Here is an 18,326-nt window from a genome sequence, read left to right on the forward strand (position 1 = left end):
TAACCTGGAGATTCTCTATCATCAGACACTCCCCTAAGAGAAGTCTGTGTCCGATCCACATGCTCCTCTACAGCAGTCGGCTTTCCCCCATCTCCTAGTTCAAAAACTGCTCTACAACTTCTTTAATGTTTAGTGTCAGCAGTCTGGTTCCACTTTGGTTTAGGTGGAGCCCTTCTCTCCTGTACAGGCTCCTCCCATCCCAAAAGCTTCCCCAGTTCCTAATGAACGTAAACCCCTCCTCTCTACACCATTGTCTCATCCACGCATTGAGACTCTGAAGCTCTGCCTGCCTACCTGGCCCTGCGCGTGGAACTGGGAGCATTTCTGAGAATGCCACCATAGAGGTCCTGGATTTCAGTCTCTTCCCTAGCAGCCTAAATTTGGCTTCCAGGACATCTCTCCTACCCTTCCCTATGTCATTGGTACCTACATGTACCAAGACCACCGGCTCCTCCCCAGCACTACACATATGTCTGTCTAGATGCCTCAAGAGATCCGCAACCTTCACATCAGGCAGGCAAGTCACCATACGGTTCTCCCGGTCATCACAAACCCAGCTATCTATGTTTCTAATGATTGAATCTCCCATTACTAACACCTGTCTTTTCCTAGAAACTGGAGTTCCCTCCCCCAGAGAGGTAACCTCAGTGTGAGAGGCAACTCCAGCACCATCTGGAAGGAGGGTCTCAATTATGGGAAGGTTTCCTTCTGCTCCCATTGACTGCATTGCTTCCCTGGGCCTTTCTTCCTCCACAACAGCACAGAGCCTGTCTGAGCGGAGGTGGGACAATTCTACAGTGTCCCGGAAAGCCTCATCAACATACTTCTCTGCCTCTCTTAGCTCCTCCAGTTCCGCCACCCTGGCCTCCAAAGTCTGTACGTGGTCTCTGAGGGCCAGGAGCACCTTGCACCGACTGCACACATACGCCACTCGCCCACAAGGCAGGTAATCATACATGCTACACTCAGTGCAATAAACTGGATAGCCCCCACTCTGCTGCTGGGCTTCTGCCTGCATTGTCTCCTAGTTAATGAAAGGGTGGTTTAAAGAAAGAGGTTTTGGAATATGGTTTGGATTATAGGTTTTAAGGGGACTACAAGGGAACAGGTAGAACTGACAAGGGACTCCACCTCCCTTCCCAAACTCTCTTGCAAAACTCCCTGTTAGCAGCCCCTGGTCACTTGTGCATGGCTTTATAAAGTGCTGGCCTGAGTTAATGCCCCACAATGAGCCTGATTATGGCTCAGCCAATTACCAGAGGCTTTGCGCTTTCAAACCTTCCTTTGAAGCTCACAGCCTCCAACTGCCAGCCACAGCACATGGTCCTTCAAACAACCAAACAAACAGACTGACAAACACAAGCTCAGCACACAGCAAGTAATCCCCAAACACAAACACGCACACTACAGACAGTCACTTACCCCACAGATGCTGTATTTGCTCCTCCTTCACCTGGAGAACTCCCTTGCAAAACTCCCTGTTAGCAGCCCCTGGTCGCAAGCTCCCTGGTCGCTTGTGCACGGCTTTATAATTTGTGTATAGGCACTTTCTCAGCATGAGGCAGGACTCCTCCCCTCTTGCACTCTCCTGCTTGCGCTTCCTCCCAGTATCCCACTTCCCCAATTACCTCAGGGCTTTGGTTTCCTCCCCTGGGGAACCTAGTTTCAAGTCCTCCTCACTAGATTAGCCAGCCTGCCTGCGAAGATGCTCTTCCCTCTCTGTGTTAGGTGGAGTCGGTCTCTGCTTAGCACTCCTCATTCTTGGAACACCATCCCATGATCAAAGAATCCAAAGACTTTTCTCCCACACCACCTGCATAGCCATTTGTTGACTTCCACTATTTGACGGTCTCTAACTGGGCCTTTTCCTTCCACAGGGAGGATGTATGAGAACGCCACTTGTGCCTCAAACTCCTTTATCCTTCTTCCCAGAGCCATGTAGTCTGCAGTGATCCACTCAAAGTCATTCTTGGCAGTATCATTGGTGTCCATGTGGAGAAGCAGGAAGGGGTAGCGACCCGAGGGCTTGATGAGTCTTAGTAGTCTCTCTGTCATGTTGTGAATCCTAGCTCCTGGCAAGCAGCACACTTCTCAGTTTTCCTGGTTGGGATGGCAGATAGTTGACTCAGTCCCCCTGAGGAGGGAGTCCCTGACCACCACTGCCCGCCTCCTTCTCTTGGGAGCAGTGGCCATGGAACCCCCATCCCTAGGATAGTGCATCTCATGCCTTCCAGTCGATGCAGTCTCCTTCTGCTCCCTTCCCTCAGATGTATCTAGTACACTCTCTGCATTAGTACCTGTGGAGATCACATGAAAACAGTTGCTCACCTGTATCTGCATTGCTACATGGACGCTCCTATTTCTTCTTCTGGAGGTCACATGCTGCTAGTTTTCTTCATCATCCTTCTGTCCCAGTTGCGCAGCCTGCTCTGATTTTTCAGAATGTTGTGCCCGTAGAAGCATATCCTGATGTCTGTCCAGGAAATCTTCATCTTCTCTTATGCAATGCAGGGTTGATACTTGTTTCTACAGATCTTGAACCTTCTCTTCCAATATGGAGACCAGCTTGCACTTTGTACAGACAAAGTCGCTTCTGTCCTGTGGGAGAAGGACAAACACGGCACATCCTGTGCAGGTCACAACAGCTGATCACTCATCATCCATATCACCTTCCTTCTAAGAGCTTCCTCAGACGTTGCAGCAACTACTCAGAAGAGCCTGCAAGTTGAACCCCTCAGTAGGCTCTCCCCAGGCAAACTCCTAGTCAAACTCTTGCTGTTTGCCACTCAGCAGGGTTGCAGCTGACTGCTTTTTTTTATAACACTCATGATCTTGCACACCACACCTTCTCATCTGTGATCATATAACATCTTTGGGGAAACTGTAGCAATTGCTTAGATGGAAAAATAATATTCAGAAAGTGTTTTGGTGTTAGCTTCTTTTAATGTGATTTAGCAACTAGAAGGCAGGAGACTCAGCATCATGTGACCTGCCAGCTCTGATAACCACAGTTTAAGGAACCACAGCTAAAGTTATTAGTTTATTTGAGAAGCAAACATTGCAGGGGAAAGTATGTTGGTTGGTTTTTTCTTTCTTTTTTTTTTTTTTTAAATCTGTTTCCAGTGGATTTTATGGACTTGTCTATGCTGGGGATTTTCAGCCATCAGTACTCAGCCTCTATAGGCAGTGACTTACACTGGTGCAGTTCACCCTGGCTTTAAGCAAGTAATAACCTGTTTCAGTGTAACATTGCAGTTTACCTCAAATTGCCTTGCCTACATTAAGGGTTGGTGCTAGTGGTGGCTGGTCACCAATGCCTGAAACCCGCAAAGGTAGACAAGGCCTAAGCCGAAGCAAATGCTGGTTAGTCTTAGGCAACCTTGACTTTAACTCAGATACCTTTAGGATCAAAGCTGAAATAGCAATGTCTCTTTACAACAAAACTGGTTGAAAATTTTGAAATATTTTGGATACTACATGTTCCTAATATCTTAGTAGGGTAGCACTTATTTGTGTGGTACTCTTTTATTTTATATATTTCTTCAAGTCTACAGGTGATGGACATAAAAAAGATCAATTTTCATAAGTGCTGAGACCCTGCAATTGGCATTAGTGTCAGCTGGTGCTCAACACTTCCTAAAATCAGGCCCCCTAAGGGGAGGCCCTAGCACAGACTGTTGCCTGCCGTGAGTGCAGAGGACAGGACTAGATGCCCTATTGCAGACACTGCCACTTCCATACTTCCCCAGGCCATTTGCCAGCATCAGTGGCTCTGGGATTTTGCCCATCATTTCCCAGAGCTATTGCAGCCTAAGAGAAGCAGAAGGCTGGTTTGTAAAGGTGTGGCAGGCGTTGGGGGAGGGGAGCAGAGGGGACCTGAACTGGGGAGGGGGTAGGGAAGAAGTGTATGGAAAACAAGTTGCAGCTGGAGCTGATGTGGAGGGGGGCAGGGGAAGTAACACACACAATCCTCCTCAGCCCTCGTCCTTTCCTCCTCCCCGTCCCCACCGGCAGCAGGGAAAGGCTCCAGCGCCCAGAAAACAAAGGGGGCTGGGCGGGGGGCGGCGCAGGTTGCAAGCCGGCCCTGGCGGCAGCGAGCTCTACCTGCCAGGCAGAGGCACAGCGCGGGCTGCGCGGCTAGCGACACACACACACACACGCGGCGCTGAGGGGAGGGGAGCGCGCGGCGGCGGCGGCGAGGAGCGAGCAGAGGAGCAGCCCGTGGGCGGCTGGCGGCGGCGGCTGCAGGGGGGGCCCGCGGCTGGCTGGCTGCGTGTTGCCCTGGGCAGCCCCGAGCCCCGGAGGCGCAGGGGCGGGCTCGGTGCGGTGGCGATGTCCCGGGGACGCTCCGCTGGTGCAGCTCAGCCGCGCTGACGCGTCTCCTCCTCGTCCTCACCATGGACAGCTTCGACTTCGCCCTGCTCCAGGAATGGGACCTGGACTCGCTCTGGTGAGTGCTGCCGGGCCGGGCCCCCTCCACGCTGCGCCGCACCTGAGTCGGGCTGGGTCCCGGCGGGGGAATGTGGCTCTTCAGCTCGGGCTCCGGGGGGGAAGGACCTCCCCTGCCCCCTCGCCGCAAGCACCCCGGCTCCAGCCCCGCTCCCCGGCTCGTGGCGTGTCCCTGGTCCCCTTCGTGGACCCCCAGCCCGCCGCGCCCCTTCCCCCGTGCTCCTTGTCCTCCCACTGCACCCCGCTCCTGCCCCCGTGCTCCGCTCGTCCTCCCACTGCACCCCAATGTCCCTCCCTTCCTCCCACTGCACCCTGTTTCTGCCTCCCACTGCACCCCAATGTCCCTCCCTTCCTCCCACTGCACCCCGCTTCTGCCCACGTGCTCCTTGTCCTCCCACTGCACCCCGCTTCTGCCCCTGTGCTCCGCCCGTCCTCCCACTGCACCCCGCTTCTGCCCCTGTGCTCCGCTCGTCCTCCCACTGCACCCCAATGTCCCTCCCTTCCTCCCACTGCACCCTGTTTCTGCCTCCCACTGCACCCCAATGTCCCTCCCTTCCTCCCACTGCACCCCGCTTCTGCCCCCGTGCTCCTTGTCCTCCCACTGCACCCCGCTTCTGCCCCTGTGCTCCGCCCGTCCTCCCACTGCACCCCAATGTCCCTCCCTTCCTCCCACTGCACCCTGCTTCTGCCTCCCAATGCCCCTCCCTGCCTCCCAATGCACCCTGCTTCTGCCCCCGTGCTCCTTGTCCTTCCACTGCACCCTGCTTCTGCCCCTGTGCTCCGCTCGTCCTCCCACTGCACCCCAATGTCCCTCCCTTCCTCCCACTGCACCCTGCTTCTGCCTCCCACTGCACCCCAATGTCCCTCCGTGCCTCCCACTGCACCCCGCTTCTGCCCCCGTGCTCCTTGTCCTCCCACTGCACCCCGCTTCTGCCCCCGTGCTCCGCCCGTCCTCCCACTGCACCCCGCTTCTGCCTCCCACTGCACCCCAATGTCCCTCCCTTCCTCCCACTGCACCCCGCTTCTGCCCCTTCTGCGCCCTTGTGCTCCTCCTCCCTTCCACCCATTGCTCCCCGCTCCTGCCTCCTCTGCGCCCCTGTGCCTCGCTCTTCCTCCCAGTCCGATTGCACCCCGCTCACGCCCCCCATCCCCTTGGACTCTTCGTCGCACCCTTCTGCGCCCCTCCCCACCATCCCTTGTGGGTGGCTGGTGCTTTGGAGCGGGGAGGAAGGTCCAGTGTCTGTCAGGCTGAACGGGCTGCGCGCAGGGAACCCATTCATAGAAATGCCATTGTCGACTCTCCCCGATCACAGCCTCCCCCCAGCCCAGGGGCTGGTATTTCGGTAGCTGCTGCTGCTGCTGGATGCGCAGCACTTGGGCACCCTCGCCGGGGGCTTTGCCACCCTTGCCCCCAATCAAGCAAACTGGGTAACAGCAGCTGCGGCCGGGGAGGAGAAAGTGCCGGTCCAGCCAGAGCAGGCTGGGGCTTTTTGCTTGTCAGTCGCAGGTACTTTGTGGTACCGGTGTGTGCTGCTCCACGGTGTGTCACTGTTGTTTGTAACCCCCCTGGATTAACCCTTTTGTGCATGAAAAGGCGATGGGTGAAATGGAATTATACTGACGCTCCCCGTGGCCCGAAGTGCATGTGTTGTACGGAATCTTTATCTGGAGCAGTTTAATTCCAGCGGCAGGTGCCTCTGAAACCCACCCGTGCTTCCTCCGCCCGTTCTCCCCCCTTCACCCCACCTATCCAAGTGGTATAATTATTTCAGCGCCAGTGTATTCTTATTACTACAGGAATTTGTGTTATGTTAATCATTTTAGGTGAGCATTTGCTGGAAGAGGGGTAGTAACTGCAGTTTTTGTCCTGTTAGCTCGAATGGTATATTTGGGAGTTGAGATTATTTGTGCCTTAAATCAGTTAACAGTGTTGCATTTCTATTACATTTTATGTGATCGGTATCAGTAGAGGATGCATTCAGCAACTACATCTTATCTTTTCCATGACAGGCTTAACAAAGTAAACTGGACAAGCAAATCCATTAGTGAGCTTCCTCTTACAAAAGATCTCACCGTTCATGCAATGCATAATGCTGGCTCTTATAAATGCATACACTGATGACATGCAATATAATAAAACTTGTATATTGCTGTGGGAGCTTTAAAGATCAATTATAATAGAACAATTTGTTACTATTCTATAAAAGTTGTTAATTACAGCGTTGCTGGCTGTGATACTAGTTAAGGTTGTGTCTGAATTTCAGTAATATATACCAATTTTTAGTTTTATATCCAAACCTTAACGTTTATCTCTGGACTGATTTTAAAATTTCAGCCCACATACATGCTTTTAAAATTAAATTTCACTAACTTTCTATTTAATAGGCAGGGGGAAGAAGGGAGGAAATAGTACTTTGGTCTGGTTTGGGAACACCCCTCCCTTCTCATTTTTTTAAGGGGAATGTGGTGGCTGTTAGTCCAATTTGTAGCTTAGCTGTTTATATTTAATATTTAAAAAATGGAAAAAGTTGAGACTATGATGTTGGAAGCCCAGCTAGTACTATGTCCAGCAATTGCTGCTTTTGCTAACCTTTTTAGCATGCTTTGAGTGTTATTGAATCACTCTGAACATAGTATGATAGGTTCTACTGATTTAATTGATAATATTGATCCGAGGGACATTTCTAGAATCCCAGATAACACACTTTTAAAAAAACCTACACATTTGTGTAACAAGTATTTTTTTAAATAGTCTTAAGTATGTATTTACCAAGTACACTACAAAAGTTTCAAATGAAACATTATAGACAGTTGGGTAATAGTGAGCCTGATCCTGCATTTCCTTGGTCACCTAAACCTTCCCCTGAAGTCTTTGCAGGGTTGGGTGCACAAAAAAATTAAACATCAAGCCCTCTAAAAGTGAATCACATACATTAATCATGACTTCTCTATAGAACAAGAGTTTCATAAGTGTTATCATTTTCTGTTTGCATTTTTTCAGGAAGAAAGTGTAGCTGTGTTCTGATGAATGGGTTGGTGGATCTGAGGTTGTTTGCGGGAAGTTTATCACAAAGCAGCTATTTTAGCAAATGTTTCAGAATAAAAAACTCAGAATGATCAAGTTAGAGTCATAGCAGAAGTACTGATGTCACATACTGTAAGCTTATAGCATGAATATTAGTAAAATGACAGCTTTACAACTGGGTGACCCAGCAACAACAGGCACAGGGCCCTGGGCTTGTTTATGATTGTGGGCAATGTGTGCTTGTTTATGATTGTGGGCTGTCCTTCCTCTATGCTGCCAGCTTCTTTCTTGTGAACAGACTGGTTATTGAAATTTACAAAGAATCCTGCCTTGTAGGACATACTCACTAACCAAAATAAACCTTGTAGATCTAATTTTAGACCTAAAAGACTTGACAGCATCCTTATAAAGGAGTAAAAAATATTTTATACCATGAATACTTTCATGGCAAAGGGAAACACATAAAGGATTTAATTTTCCATGCAACAAGAATAAATATTGTGTTTCATTTTTTTGAATGTAGTCATATTGACAATTTGTGCACTTAACTAATGACAGAAAAGCTGCTTTTTGCAGTACTTGGTGGTGGTTTTGCTTAAAAGTGAAATCACTAAATATTAACATGCTTCTCTAAAGTTTTCTTCTTTACATTTTTGTTGTTGGAAAATCAGAATGGTTTAAAAAGGATGTCCAAATCAACAGTAGTATGGTACATAGTTCTCATTGAGGACAACTTGTGTGTTCTTTTACACTGTGCAAAATGGTCTTATTCTGATTTGGTAGTGTTTTACACCTATTTTGGTCTCGTTAAAACAAATTACACAAGGTGCCAAGTATCAGAGGGTAGCCGTGTTAGTCTGGATCTGTAAAAGCAGCAAAGAATCCTGTGGCACCTTATAGACTAACAGACGTTTAGGAGCATGAGCTTTCGTGGGTGAATGACATGCATCTGAGGAAGTGGGTATTCACCCACGAAAGCTCATGCTCCTAAACGTCTGTTAGTCTATAAGGTGCCACAGGATTCTTTGCTGCTTACACAAGGTGCAAGATAGTAGAGAATCAGGCCAAATGAGTTAAATTGAAGTGCCACGCGTGGTTTTGTGTTTAAAGAATAAAAATAAAAATCATGCAGCTATTCTGTGTTGTATTGGTCAAACTTAGGCCCAGATTCAGCTAGGTACTTAAGCATATTCCCAACTTTAAACATGTGAGGAATCCTGCTGAAAGCAATTTTGTAAAGGAACTACAGGTGCTTAAAGTAAGACACATACTTAAGTACCTTGCTGAATCTGGTAAATATTTACAAAAATTGTAAGGGTTTAATCAATTAAATAAAATTATTAGGCTTATTAATGCATTTATTCATCATGTTATAGCATATAAAAAAGTCAAGTGTATGCATATTTAAGTATAAGGCATGTTAGTCCTGAATAAAATGATGGTGGTTTAGGCACAAGTAGCAAAGTGCATAATCAATGAATATGTTGCTGATCTGATGCTTTTGGATATTTTGAATTATCATTAGTTTTGTAGTGGTGCCCTAGTATTGTAAATAAATACACATGTAACTGTGTAGTTTCCAAGTAGAGGTCAATGTCAAATGCCACAGTGTAATGTGGCCCACTGTTTTATACAGACCATGTATTGAATTATTAGCTCATTTGCCAACTTTGGGTCTGTTTCTGCTCCATTTGAAGTCAATGAGAGTTTTTTTTGGAAACTGCTCTTAACAAAAAGTGGGTAGACATCCAGCAGTCTTGTAAAAGAACCTTTTGTAACTTTTTGATCCCAGAGTAGTCCAGTTTTTAGTCACTAAGTTTTATATTTGTGCAAGCTGAGATCATTTTCATTTTGTACAGACTCTTCACTAGAGAAGATTCTGGAAAGCTAATTTTACAAATAGTTCCCTAGACACTGCAAAGTATTAAAATGTTTATTTTCAGTTAATACTGATTTTTTTCTTAGAGATCACTTAACCCATGGATATCTTTCCTTCTTTAGGACAGGGACCATAGTTTACCATTCCAGATACACTAATACATTCACAAGAATAATGATACTTAATTGTATATAAGTGTTAAACTTCTCATCTTAATCTTGAGAGCTCTGTGAACATCTGGTGTACATTGGGCTCGCATTAGACTGAACCCTGACATACAAAGAATACAAGAAGAAGCTGAAAAAGAAAGTGAACTCCAGGAACTGTATACTGCAGAAACTGTCCAATACAAAATGGGCAGCTAATCGTAAAACACTCTGAGCAACCAGTCTCACCTTGTGTTATTCATTTGCGGAGTACTGTGTCCCAGTATGGTCATGCTCAAGTCATGCACACAAATTGATACTGAACTTATTCATGCCTGTAGGGTCATAAGAGGGGCTTTGAAACTGACTCCTGTGATGTCGCTGTACTCCGTCATGGGCACTGCACCACCATCAGTAGAAAGGAGAGACAAAAACAGGTACATGATCCAAGATACCCACTGCATGGACACATTTTCCCAAAAAGCTGAAGTTCAGAAAGAGTTTTGCCTCTGAAAATCCCTTATTCTGTCACCTTCCACTGTGATATTTTGAGGTAACAAAATGGTGGGAAATGCTGATGATCCTGGAGAAGATGGTTTTGTCAGAACAACTTCCTCCAGTCATTGACCTCAAATGGAAATAGTGGTGTACTCTAAATTGAGCAAGAGTTGGGGTGCTGAAGACTGGTGACAATATGATCAAATGGAAACAAAGGAACATGGAGAGTCTAGACAAATGCTTAATGCAGTGTCCCTGTCAACATCCTGTACTGTTCGAGGTAGGTGACAGCACCATGGTATTAGCTGCAGTTTTGGAGCAACAAGCTGTGATGATCTTAATCTTCAAGGTCCCACAGAACTATGTTCCAGGGTGTCTTGGACTGTCTCTTATTCCCATTCTTTCATCCCCTGCCTCTTTCTACCAGCAACGCCATGCTTGATGCCCTTCTCATTTTTCTGTTGGTTCCATCTTTGTGCCTTTTCCCATTCTACTCGCTTTCCAATTCTGATTAACAAAGCCACCACCTTCTCCTCATTAAAACCCCATCTAAAAATTCACCCCTTCTGTGACGATTATAAGTGTGAGTAGACAATAACAACGATGATAGTCATAAGTTATTCCTGTCTATGGATTTCACAGTGTATTCTTTCTTCTGTCTGCCTTTTATACTGTAAGCTCTGTGGGTTGGGAATTGCCTTATTTGTTCTTTAACAGCACTGGACAAATTGTATTTGCTACATATAATACAAACAAATAAGAATGTAGAGCTTTTCATCTTCAAAATGCTGTATCAACTAAATGATAATGCCTTAAAAGTATGTCCATGCGAGTACTTATTTGCTAGATGTGCTGCGTCAGTTTCTCAGCCGGTTTAAATCAGCATAGCGCTGTTGACTTCAATGCATTATGACAACTTACACAAGCTGAGGATCTGGCTTATTATCTCTAATCTGTGTGTTTCAGGAAATTAAAATTTGTAAAGAATAATATATTTTCCATCCCTACATTGGTTTTTAGTCTGAAGAATGATATTTGGGGAAGACAGTGGGACAGTGTGTTTTCCCTCTGCTCCCCCACTGTAGACAAGTTGATGGTCCAAGACCAGCAGTTTGATATATAATGAGAAAAACTATACAGGCCTTCCTGCTAGCCCTTAAACCTCTAGATTTGTGTACCTCTGGATATGTTTTCTTTGAGGAGAGACCCTGACTGCTTTTCTGTCCCATGCTTGTGTGAGGTGCCACAATATGTACTGAAGTTGGGGAGAAGGAGGAGGGAGTACGGCAATATGGGCTGTGGTGTCATCAACATGCAGGTGATACTCAGCTCTGTCCCTTTTCCATCAGGTCTTGATGGGATAGCTAGACAGAGAGCAGAGAAACTGAGATCTGGACCTGGATGAGAGCTAATTAGTTGAAGCTCAATCCAGAGAAGATAAGTGATGCTTGTTGGCAAGGAAAAATACCTGGAGGAGACAGCAATGTTAGTATGTGCCTCTTTGATCGGTCATTTCCCATCATTTGTTACTGAAGCGTGTAATTCAGGCAGGGTCTTGTTAGATCATCAGCTTTTAAAGATCAAGTAATAACCAAGAGTTCTTTTTTCATTGTTGTTTGGCAAGGAGAGTGCAACCCTTTCCTCTAAGATGAGGACCTTGAGTTATCTATGCCTTTACCACCTCCTAGACTGAATTACTATGTTACAGTGTGTGCTGTTTGTGGCTAGGCCAGATGATCATTCAAAAATTTCAACTAGCACAAAATGTGTCTGCCCATTTACTTAGAGACAAATTAGGTAAGGTAATAATTTTTATTGGCTCAACTTCTGTTGGTGGAAGAGACAAGTTTTTGAGCTCCAAACCTGAAGAACAGTTCTGTAGAGCTCGAAAATTTCTCTTTCACCAACAGAAGTTCATCCAATAGAAGGTATTTCCTCGCCTATGGTTGTCTGTTTCATCTCTTAGGGCCAACACTGCTATAACAACACTACAAACATGTACCTTGCAGTGTATAGGCGGGGAGCATATGACATCCAGGCTCTGTAGTCTGCACTGGTTTTTTATTCATTTTTTGACACAATTCAATGTTAGTTTTGACCTTTTTAAAACTTTAGAAATTGCATCTTGTCCTGTGTTTTTGTTCCATCAGCTGAAGTCATCCAAGGCATTCAGGCTAGTCAGTCCCAGATTTAAATGGGCTGGGACTCCAGACAGTGTATTTTCAATGGCAGGCATTCAGCTCTGGAACTCACCTTTCATAGTTTGACGAAGCACAGGTTTGTTGCACTTCTGGGCATACTGCAAGGCTCATCTGTTTACATGGGCTTCTCTCTGTGAGAATGAGGTTGGGATAGGTTAAAGGTTTGTTTTAATTGAGCTGAGGATTTCAAGTCTTTTAATATTGAGTCAATTTAGTTAACTGTCGATTTTGTATTTAAAAAATTATTACCCATGTGCTTAGAGATTTTGATAAGCACGTTTTCTAAAATTAATAAATCAGTCAAAATAAAACATGTGGAGACGTCTTAGATAAGAACTGTAACTTTTCAAGCTTATCTACACTTTGTTGTCTTCAAACAAATTGGTGCTAGTGCTGCTATGTTCAAAGTAGAAACATGAAAGCATTCCTTGGTTAATTCAAATCATATTGAAGAATCCAACTAAGTAACAATAAGCAATGCGTAACATGATTTAAAAATCTATGTGATATTTGACTAAAGTAAAAGTATAAACCAGATAGATGAAAATGCAATCACACATCCTAGTTCTTACAAGGATATAAGTAACAATATTTTGAACTAATTACAACTAATGTAAAATACATTTAAGGAAACCCATTAGAAGAGAATTAGAACTGGAACAGATTAGCTGTTCTTTAATGGTCTTGACTGTAGAACTTCTGATGCTTTGGAAGCTTTTTCTAACTCCCATTGCTCAGTTGTCTTGACTAAATGACTGAGAAGCTGTTTCTAGTTTCACAGTGTGGTGATTAATGTTAAAAACATTATTTTCAGTCCGGTACAATGATGATGTTTTTAATATAAAAACTATGCTATATTCCATAATATTTGCTCGTGAGATTCAAGGAATTACTTGAGTATCAGAGGGGTAGCCGTGTTAGTCTGGATCTATAAAAGCACCAAAGAATCCTGTGGCACCTTATAGACTAACAGACGTTTTGGAGCATAACTTTCGTGGGTGAATACCCACTTCGTCAGATGCATGTAGACGAAGTGGGTATTCACCCACGAAAGCTCATGTTCCAAAACGTCTGTTAGTCTATAAGGTGCCACAGGATTCTTTGCTGCTTTTAAGGAATTACTTGAGTACTCATAGTGACTCATAGGAAGAGCAGTCTAATAGACTTCCATGTAGATATTAATTATTTACTTTCTTGAAATACTGATCATGGGCATTTCTACATTACTTGCTTTCTCAGTCATCCTTCTTTTTAGTCTCTATTTTTGTGTGCTGTGCAAGCATTTAAGCGCTTTATCGCTGAAAAGGGAAATAAGTAACATGAGCTATCGCAGCTGTTTCATAACTTATTTCAATTTCTAACAAATAGTGCCCATTCCATTGCTGAGTACCTCTGCAAAAGATTAAGATTCACAGTATCAAAATATGATCCAGATGGGAGCACATGCTTTATGATCAGAAAAGAAATGTAGTTTGCACAAGGCCTAAAAAATCCTGCACTGATAAAAATGTGAAGTCCTATGAGAACATAAGAATGACAATACTGGGTCAGACCAATGGCCCATCTAGCCCAGTAGCCTCTCTTCTGACAGTTGCCAGTGCCAGGTGCTACAGAGGGAGTATATCGAACAGGGCAATTATTGTGTGATCCTTGCGGCAGTCAGAGGCTAGGGACATCTAGATCCTGGGGCTGCATCCCTGACCATCTTCACTAATAGCCATTGATAGACCTATTCTTTTTTAACGCATTTATAGTTTTGGTCTTCACAACATCCCCTGGCAATGAGTTCCAAGTTGACTGTACGTTGTGTGATGAAGTACTGCCTTTGATTTGTTTTAAACCTGCTGCCTATTAATTTCATTGGGTGACCCCTGGTTCTTGTGTTATGTGAAGGAGTAAATAACACTTCCTTATTTCCTTTCTCCACACCGGTCATGATTTTATAGACCTCTAATATTCTCCCTTACTCATGTCTTTTTCAAGCTGAAAAGTCCCTGTCTTTTTATCTCTCCTCTTATGAATGCTGTTCCATATCCCTAATGATTTCTTTTGTCCTTCTCTGTACCTTTTCCAATTCTAATATATCTTTTGAGATGGGGCAACCATAACTGCGCACAGTATTCGAAGTGTGGGCGTACCATGGATTTATATAGTGGCATTATGATATGTACTGTCTTATTATCTATCCCTTTCCTAATCGGCCTTTTTTATTAGGGTTGTCGATTAATCACAGTTAACTCAAGCAATTAACTCATTCCTATTCACCCAGTCTTGTGAGACCCCTTTGTAACTCCTTGCAGTCTGCTTTGGACTTAATTATCCTGAATAATTTTGAATCATCTGCAAATTTTGCCACTTCACTGTTTATCCCTTTTTCCAGATTAATTGTGAATGTATTGAACAGCACTGGTCACAGTACAGATCCTTGGGGGACACCACTATTTACCTCTCTCTGTTCTGAAAACTGACCATTTATTTCTACCATTTGATTCCTGTCTTTTATCCGGTTACTGATCCATGAGAGGACCTTCCATCTTATCCCAGGGCTGCTTACTTTGCTTTACAGCCTTTGACGAAGGATCTTGTCAGAGGCTTTCTGAAAATCTAAGTGCACTATATCCACTGGATCACCCTCGTTTATATGACCTCCGTCAAAGAATGCTAATAGATTGGTGAGGCATGATTTCCCTTTACAAAAGCCATGCTGACTCTTCCCCCAACAAATCGCCTTCATCTATGGGTCTGATAATTCTGTTCTTTATTACAGTTTAAACCAATTTACCTGGTACTGAAGTTAGGTTTACTGGCTTGAAATGGCCAGGATTGCCTCTGGAGCCTTTTAAAAAAAATGGTGTCACATTAGCTATCCTCCAGTCATCCAGTACAGAAGCTTATTTAAATTATAGGTTACCCGACACAGTTAGTAGTTCTGCAGTTTCACATTTGAGTTCCTTCAAACTCTTGGGTGAATACCATCTGGTCCTGGTGACTTATTACTGTTTAATTTATCAATTTGTTCCAAAACCACCTCTACTGACAACTCAATCTGGGACAGTTCCTCAGATTTTCCAGTTAGAAAGAATGATTAAAATGTGGGAAAATCCCTCACATCCTCTGCAATGAAGGCCAGTGCAAAGAATTAATTTAGCTTCTCCTCAATGGCCTTATCTTCCTTAAATGCTCCGTTAGCACCTTGATCGTTCAGTGGCCCCACTGATTGTTTGGCAGGTTTCCTGCTTCTGATGTACATAAAATTTTTTTACTGTTAGCTTGAGTCTTTTAATAGTGGCTCTTCAAATTCTTTTCTGGCTTGCCATATTATACTTTTACACTTGACTTACCACAGTTTATGCTCCTCTATGTTTTTCTCAATAGGGTTTGACTTCAGATTTTTAAAGGATGCCTTTTTGTCTCTAACCACTTCTTTTACTTTGTTTAGCAATGATGGCACTTTTTTGTCCCCTTACTACTTTTTTTTTTTAATTTTGGGGTATACATTTAATTTGAACCTCTATTTTGATGGTTTTAAAAAGTTTCCTTGCACCTTGCAGGCAATTCACTTTTGTAACTGTACCTTTTAATTTCCATTCAACTAGCTTCCTCATTTTTGTGTAGTACCCCTTTCTGAAGTTAAATGCTACTGTGGTGGACTTCTTTGGTATTCTTCCCTCCCTGCCCCCGATGTTAAATTTAATGATGATATGGTTGCTATCAGAGCTGTAAGAAGGAATTTTTGTGCCTGAGGCAAGGGCCGGCTCCAGGCTCTTCGGTGGCAATTTGGCAGCAGGTCCCTGAGTCCCTGTTGGAGAGAAGGACCTGCCGCTGCCTCGTTCATTCTTCGGCGGCAGGTCCTTCCCGCCGATAGGGACTCAGGGACGCGCTGCCGAAGAAGAGGCGGTGGTAGACGTGCTGCCGAACCGCTACTGATCGCGGTACAGCTGCGCCCCTCCGCTTTCCACACCCAAGGCAAGTGTCTCACTCGCTTTGCCCCTGTTACGGCACTGGTTGCTATTATTGAGCTGCTCAGCTATATTCACTTCTTGGAATAAAGAATTGCCTTTCCCCTCATGGAGTCCAGGACTAGGTGCTCTACGAAGCAATCATTAATGGTTTCTTTATCTTTGCATCTCATCCTGCGGTGACCCAGTCAATATAGGGATAGTTGAAATCCCCCATTATTACTGAGTTTTCTATTCTTATAGCTTCTCTAGTCTCCCGGAGCATGTCACAATCACTATCATCATCCTGCCCAGGTGGTTGGTAGTATATTCCTACTGCTACATTCTTATTATTCAAGCATGGAATTTCTATCCATAGAGATTTGTGATGACTGGACGAACCACATGGTAAATTACCTGGTGGGTGAAAAGGTTGCAGATCGTGCAAGACATCTAGACAGACTTATGTGCAGTGCTGAGGAGAAGCCGGTGGTTGTAGTACATGTAGTTCCCAATGACATAGGGAAAGGTTAGGCTGCTAGGTAAGAGATTGAAGTCCAGGACCTCCATGGTAGCATTCTTTGAAATGCTTCCAGTTCCACAAACAGGGCCAGTTAAATAGGCAGAGCTACAGGGTCTCAATGTATGGCTGAGACAGTGGTGTAGGGAGGAAGTTTTTGGGTTTATTAGGAACTGGAGAACCTTTTGGGAAAGGAGGAGCCTATACAGGAAGGATATGAACCAAAACTGAATCAGACAGCTGGTTTGTAAAAATTAAAAAGGTTATTGGAGAGTTTTTAAACTAAGGGCTGGGAGAAAGCCGACACGTTTAGAGGAGCACATGCTTCCAGCAGAAATATCCATTAGGTGAGGATCTGTGAATGGGGTTTCTCTATATCCTAGTGAAGCAGAGAGCATGGAAGTTGATAAAGTACATATAGGAACTGAAAAGAGGTTCAAATGAAAAAGAGTCCTATTCATTTACATTATGTAATGGTAGACCTCTAAAAAGTGACAAACTTTATAAGTGCTTGTATACAAATACTAGAAATCTAAATAGTAAGATGGGTGAACTTGAGTGGTTGGTATTAAATGAGGATATTGATATAACAGGCATCACAGAAACTTGGTAGAATGATGATAATCAATGGGACATAGTAATACCAGGGTAAAAATATATATAGGAATGACAGAGTAGGTCGAACTGGTGGGGGAGTGGCACTATATGTGAAAGAAAGCATAGAGTGAAATAAAGTAAAAACTTTAAATGAATCAAACTGTACCATAGAATCTCTATGGGAAGAAAATGCATAAGTATAATATCCAAGTTTTGAACTATTGTCTTAAGAATGATTTAAAAGCACCTGTTTGATGCAGCATAATAACTAATCATTTTAATAGAAGTATAGAGCTAGGGAAATAGTAACACAAGAGTATTTATTCAGTTGGCTCATTGAATATTGTTTACATCTGTTAAAATGTAACATGGTTTAGCTATTATTGCATATTTTCCCCACTTGCACTGTAGTTTCTAAAAAAAAAAAAAATTTGCTATGATAAATCATCTCTACTTATAAATCAATATATAATATGCTCTACTCAGAAAAGTTTGATAAAGCAAATAGAAAAAATATCGAGCAGAGGGAAATATGATCATAATGGTCCATTGAAGTATATGTAGAAATCCTATTAAGCAAGTGTTAATATTCATATATAAACTTTTTACAGACCAGTTGGGGAAGAAATTAAGTCTTTTATATTAAATCAAATAATGTTTTAATTTTACTTTAAAAAATAAGTGAGTACTTTTATAAGAAAGTAATACAGTAGAACCTCAGAGTTACAAACACCAGAGTTACGAACTGACTGGTCAACCACACATCTCATTTGGAACCACAAGTATGCAATCAGGTAGCAGAGACCAAAAAGAAAAAAAAAAAGACAAATAATGTACAATATATTATTGTGTTAAATGTAAACTACTAAAAAAATTAAGGACAAGTTTAAAAAAAAAAGATTTGACAAGATAAGGAAATGGTTTCTATGCTTTTTTAATTTAAATTAAGATAGTTAAAAGCAGCATTTTTCTTCTGTATAGTAAAGTTTCAAAGCCGTATTAAATCATTGTCCAGTTGTAGGGTATGGCTACACTTAAGTGCGAGTGTGGTCGTAGCACCAGCACTGGGAGAG

The 18,326-nt window shown here is 43.6% G+C and overlaps 1 protein-coding gene across 1 annotated transcript in view; it reads left to right on the forward strand.

The window, feature by feature from the left end:
• The first annotated feature begins 4,342 nt into the window (after positions 1–4,342).
• AFF3 (AF4/FMR2 family member 3) overlaps positions 4,343–18,326 on the forward strand; it is a 525,087-nt gene continuing 511,103 nt past the window's right edge. The window contains exon 1 of the mRNA XM_030570361.1: positions 4,343–4,450. Within this exon, the coding sequence (XP_030426221.1) occupies positions 4,398–4,450 (53 nt within the window). The 5' untranslated portion in view covers positions 4,343–4,397. The remainder of the gene's footprint in view (positions 4,451–18,326) is intronic.

The sequence above is a fragment of the Gopherus evgoodei genome, chromosome 1, assembly GCF_007399415.2.
Source record: "Gopherus evgoodei ecotype Sinaloan lineage chromosome 1, rGopEvg1_v1.p, whole genome shotgun sequence".
NCBI classification, from domain to species: Eukaryota; Metazoa; Chordata; order Testudines; family Testudinidae; genus Gopherus; species Gopherus evgoodei.